At 36.1% G+C, this 5067-nt stretch overlaps 1 protein-coding gene and 1 long non-coding RNA gene across 2 annotated transcripts; both read right to left on the bottom strand.

Annotated features, from left to right (window-relative positions):
- Window positions 1-2147: 2147 nt before the first annotated feature.
- LOC124453951 lies at window positions 2148-3299 on the bottom strand. Its single transcript, XR_006951263.1, has 2 exons — window positions 3218-3299; window positions 2148-2468 (listed from the first exon to the last, which is right to left on the bottom strand). It is a non-coding gene; the product is annotated as an uncharacterized LOC124453951 (long non-coding RNA).
- Window positions 3300-4196: 897 nt separating this feature from the next.
- LOC124453946 lies at window positions 4197-5023 on the bottom strand. Its single transcript, XM_047004771.1, has 2 exons — window positions 4732-5023; window positions 4197-4680 (listed from the first exon to the last, which is right to left on the bottom strand). Exons 1-2 carry the CDS (start codon window positions 4845-4847, stop codon window positions 4263-4265), a joined length of 534 nt encoding a protein of 177 aa, XP_046860727.1. The 5' UTR covers window positions 4848-5023; the 3' UTR covers window positions 4197-4262.
- Between the last annotated feature and the right edge of the window lie 44 nt (window positions 5024-5067).

Below are 5067 nucleotides of genomic sequence, written 5' to 3' on the forward strand. Positions count from 1 at the left end.
AATTATTTACTAATGACAGGAAATGGAGGCTTTGGTTGGTAAGAAACCAAACTAAAGCAACATGCATGTATTTGGATCCCACTTGTTTTGCATACGAACAATGTGCCAAAAAGTTAGACAAGCGCGGTCGAAAAGGAATCTTTGTTGGTTTGTTGTCCGGCATATTTGATTTATTATTCAGAATCAAATAAAGTAGAGAAAGCACGATGTGTCAAATTTCATGATAAATTTCAGGCAGAAAAAATAAATGATATCGGCGATATGATTTCAGATAGAATACAAAATGCAGATAGTATGAATGAAACAGAAGAAAAGCCGCACAATTTAAAGGAACAAAAAGATATTTCAAAAACAAACAATCCTGAATTAATTAGTGACACCCACGCACAAGGGCTGCATGAACAAGAACAACTAGTTAGATATCCCTCACGAGAACGAAGCAAACCAAGTTATTTTGGACAAAACCAAACAAACGACAACTTAAGTCTTACAGTAGACTATTGTTATAGGGTTGAGGACATGCCATTAACATACAAACAGGCTGTTGAAGCACATGATGCAGGAAAAATGGCAAGAGGCCATGAATATTGAAATAAAAGCCCTGGTAGAAAATGATACATATGAGCTTGTACCAAAACCAAACAATAGACAAATAGTGGGGGAAAATGGGCTTACACAATTAAGACAGATCAAAACGAGGCGGAAACGTATAAAGCCAGATTTGTAGCCAAAGGTTACTCTCAAGTGCATAAAATTGATTTGCACCATGGAAACATTTGCACGCAAAGCACGTATGAGTTCAATTCGCACATTACTACAACGCACCTATTTGAACGCACCTATTGATTGTGAAATTTTCATTGATCAACCAGAAGTCCAGAAGGCTATGAAAAGTCAGGTGAAAACGGTGAAAAATTAGTTTGTAAATTGAAGAAATCACTTTACGTCTTAAGCAAAGCGGCAGGAATTAGAACAATTTGTTGCATGAATTTTTAGTAAAAGAAAATTTTGTTCAATCACTTGCAGATCCATGTTTATATGTTCGTACTATTGATAGTGAACAATGTGTTATTGTCATAATTTGGGTGGATAACATCATTGTAGCTTCAAGCGACATTCAATCTTTAAACAGTATAAAAGATTCTTTGAGCAATCGATTCAAAATGAAAGATCTAGGCGAACTAAAATGGTTCTTAGGAACAAAATTTGAAAGAAGTGAAAATTGTTATAAGATGAATCAAACACGGTATATTCAGAAAGTTCTTTCAAAATTTAAAATGTCCGATTGCAAACCAAAACCGACACCCTGTATTTTAAGAATTGAAAAAGTAGCTCTCACGAAATTCTAAAGTGCGCATAAGTAAGGCCATAGGTAATTATCAGTTTAGGAATAATAATAATTATAATAAAAAAAATAATAAAAATGTAGGATGCTTAGAACATAAGAGCAAGTGGGGGTGTTAAAATATGCTCTCATATTCTTCCTGTCATTAGTAAATAATTAAAGGGGAAGTCAGACCCCAAAAAAACTTTTTATGAAATGAAAGATTTTATTTTTATAAACCATATTCCAAAGTTTGAAAGCTCCAATCAAAATTATACCGGAGATATGAAACCACAAAATCATGAAATTTTGCTGTAAAAGCTGCAGCCATTGTATACATGCGAGCGAAGCCGCGATCGAGCAGCGGCTTCCGTTCTTGACGTCACTGCGCGGTGAGCGCGATAGCGCTCAAAATTTCATATACAAAACAAACACAAAGTCTTCGATGCGTATTTCTTTCTCGATATTTATTTTCCTTTCTTTATAAATATGCCTTACTGTATGGTACCCGGTTGCACTAATTGTTCAAAAAAAACCAAAGGAAGTGAAATATCTTACCATCGCTTGCCAAATGATCAATATATTCGTAAAATGTGGCTAGGGCGAATTCGACGTGATAATTTGCCTAAACCTAATTCATGCTATGTGTGCAGCGCGCATTTCACGCCAGATTGTTTTGAAGGTTCCCTGAAAGATTTATTTGGAATGAAAGCAAAAAAAGCATTAAAACCTGGTAGTGTCCCTTCAATATTCCCCTTTCTAAAGCGTAAACCAGAGCGGGAATCCTCAAGTAAGAGGCAGAAAAGAAAAGCGATGCAAGAGGTAGCCCATTAATGTTATTTTTACTGAATAATTTTTGATATTAGTTATCTTGAGCATGAATAAGTATGTATTGATATATATAAGTGAGATCATTATATTAAAATTTTCTTTTGAACATTACACTTGAAACATTTTTAATTAAATGAATCTAAATTCCACAATGTGCAGGAATTAGCCAGTATGCTTGAACAACCCAGTGATGCTGAAGACTCTTCACTCACATTGTCCATGACCATGACTGAGATAGAGCCAGAAATAGATACTTCAGCTGGAAGAAGTGTGGCAATACTATGTGATAGTGATACTCCAAGTAGTGTTGATGCTGAAACACAGTGTGAAAAGATTTCAACACGCAGTATTGCAGTTCAGACACTGGCACAGAGGAAAAGCCAAGAAGGAAAATAAAATACAGTAACTTTTCAAAACCTCTAGTCCCATGAACAATAGTGCACATTCAATGTCAAACCTACCATTAGCTTTGTTGTTATACCACCAATCATGCATGACATCACCCAGATTGAGAATGCATCATGTGGGAAGATAATTGTTCAGAGCATGAGGAGACTGTGAATACCATAGATAAAAGCTCAACTGAAAGTGATCTGTCAGATGGTAGTGATGAAGATTATGTGTGTTCTTCACCAAGTTCCAGCAATGAATCGGATGATGATAAGCAAAACACAGAGAGAAAATTCATTGTTTTTGAAAGAAAGCTAGATGAGTTGTTCATATCATGCAAATTTTGTTCTTCCATATGTGAGATTGAAAAATCTACAGTGGGTAGCATGGTGATGTACAAGGCAATTTGCCACAAAAATCATATCTTCAAGTGGAAGTCACAGCCTATGTTGCACAATAAACCAGCTGGAAATGTTTTGATACCAGCAGCAACAATCTTTACTGGTTCAACATATGAGCCATTGAAGCAATTTGCAAATGCTTTGAACTTAGGTTTTGTGAACAAGGACCAGTTCTATAATATGCAGGATGAAATTGTCTTTCCAGTGATTAATAGCACCTATAGAAAACAGCAAAAAACTATAATAGAAAAATATACCAAGGCAGACATACCAATAGATTTATGTGGTGATGGAAGATGTGATAGTCCAGGTCACAATGCAAAGTATGGCACATACACGCTGATGGAAGAAAACAGTGGAAAATTGTTGATTTTTCTTTGATACAGGTATCTGAAGTGTCTTCTTCCAATGCAATGGAGAATGAAGGTTGCCAGAGATCTTTGAATAATGTCATGGGTGAAAAAATCCAAATTAGATCATTGACCACAGATCGCCACATCCAAATAACATCAGAGCTGCGGAAAAAATATCCTCATATTATTCACCAATATGATGTATGGCACTTATCTAAATGGATAACAAAAAAGCTTACCAAAAAAGCAAAAAAACATGCTTCCCTTCAAAAGTGGATTCAGTCAGTGTCGAACCATCTGTGGTGGTGTGCGCAAACATGTGAAGGAAACGCTGATATTCTATGTGAAAAGTGGGTGTCTATTTTGAATCATGTTATAAACATACACCAATGGAAAAGTGGTAAGTATTTTAGGAAGTGTTCACATGAGAAGCTTTCTAGGAGCAGAGAAAGAAAGACAAAATGGTTAACACCAGGGTCTGCAGACTACATTGCCTTAGAAGATGTCGTTTTGAACAAGAAATTGTTGAAAGACATAACAAAACTTACAGAATTCCATCACACTGGCAACCTGGAAGTGTACCATTCATTATTATTGAAATATGTTCCAAAACGCCTTCATTTTTCATACAATGGCATGGTTGCAAGAACCCAATTGGCTGTGATTGATCATAATTCAAACACTGAAAGAAAACAAGCTCAGCTGAAAATGGCAATTCCAAACAAAATAGTTTTTCCAAAAGGCCGTAATAAATGGATAGCCAAACCAATAACAGAGAACAAATCATTTTCCTTTGTGCAAAGCCTAATGGAAAATGTTGCCTCATATGACCATCAAATTCCAACAGCAAGGTTAAGTAACATTCCCAAAACATTGTAAATGTACCCAAGCCAAGTAAAGAGGAAGTGATATATGCTCATAGGTCAAGGATGGGCAAGAAAAAATAATGAAACTATACCTGCATCACTCATCAGCAAATTCAAAACCTTTAAATACAAAATCTTCTTCTAGACCAGGTGGAGGGAAATGTGCCCGAATACAACAAACAGCACAAGATGGCAAAGGATTCCTTATTTCTTTTCCCAAAATTCCCCAACACCATCTTACAAATTGTCTGTAAGCAGCATGCCTTTGCCTCTTATGCTCTGGTCCTTCAAAAGCACTTTTCCTATACTGCTGCTTGTATTGACTCCACGCCAATCTCAATACCCAGAAATTTAAACATAAATTTTGGAATACAGGGTTGTCAGTGATACATTCTGGAACATCAATACCCTCGAATTCAGCTGACTCTTCATTAATATCCCTGCAAGCAGCAATCTCTTTGCAACATATACATTCTTCATGTCTGTCCATTATTTGACAATGACCGCATGTACACCTTGAAAGAAGAAAGTCATTTACGGATTTGACTTTGTTTGATGAATATTACCAGTACTTATCTTGAAGTCTATTTGAGCCAGATTCAATTGAAGACTCAGCACTCGTTCCTTGCGAATCGTCTTCGGTGTCGCTACTCGCTACCCAAGTCGGTTTCAACCGGTTCATATGAGTAAGGCTGAATCATGTTTTCGTACGCCATTATTTGCTCATTTTCCGGAAATGTATCACTCACAACAGAGTGATCACTTGAAAATTCGTATGAATCATTCGTATCCATCACGTTATTTATTAAGCAAGTTTAAAATGATAAATACAGAGAGCTTTCACAAATGATTATGTGTTATGTGATGCTGATTGAAAGTTCCTTACCGCGCAGTGACGTCAA

Source organism: Xenia sp. Carnegie-2017, unplaced genomic scaffold (assembly GCF_021976095.1).
Source record: "Xenia sp. Carnegie-2017 unplaced genomic scaffold, XeniaSp_v1 HiC_scaffold_26, whole genome shotgun sequence".
NCBI lineage: Eukaryota > Metazoa > Cnidaria > Anthozoa > Malacalcyonacea > Xeniidae > Xenia > Xenia sp. Carnegie-2017.

Coding starts and splice junctions, on each gene's coding strand:
- LOC124453946 (XM_047004771.1), bottom strand. CDS start 4,847: ATGAACCGGTTGAAACCGACTTGGGTAGCGAGTAGCGACACCGAAGAC. Junction 4,681..4,731: donor AGACTTCAAGATAAGTACTG/GTAATATTCATC, acceptor TCTTCTTTCAAG/GTGTACATGCGGTCATTGTC.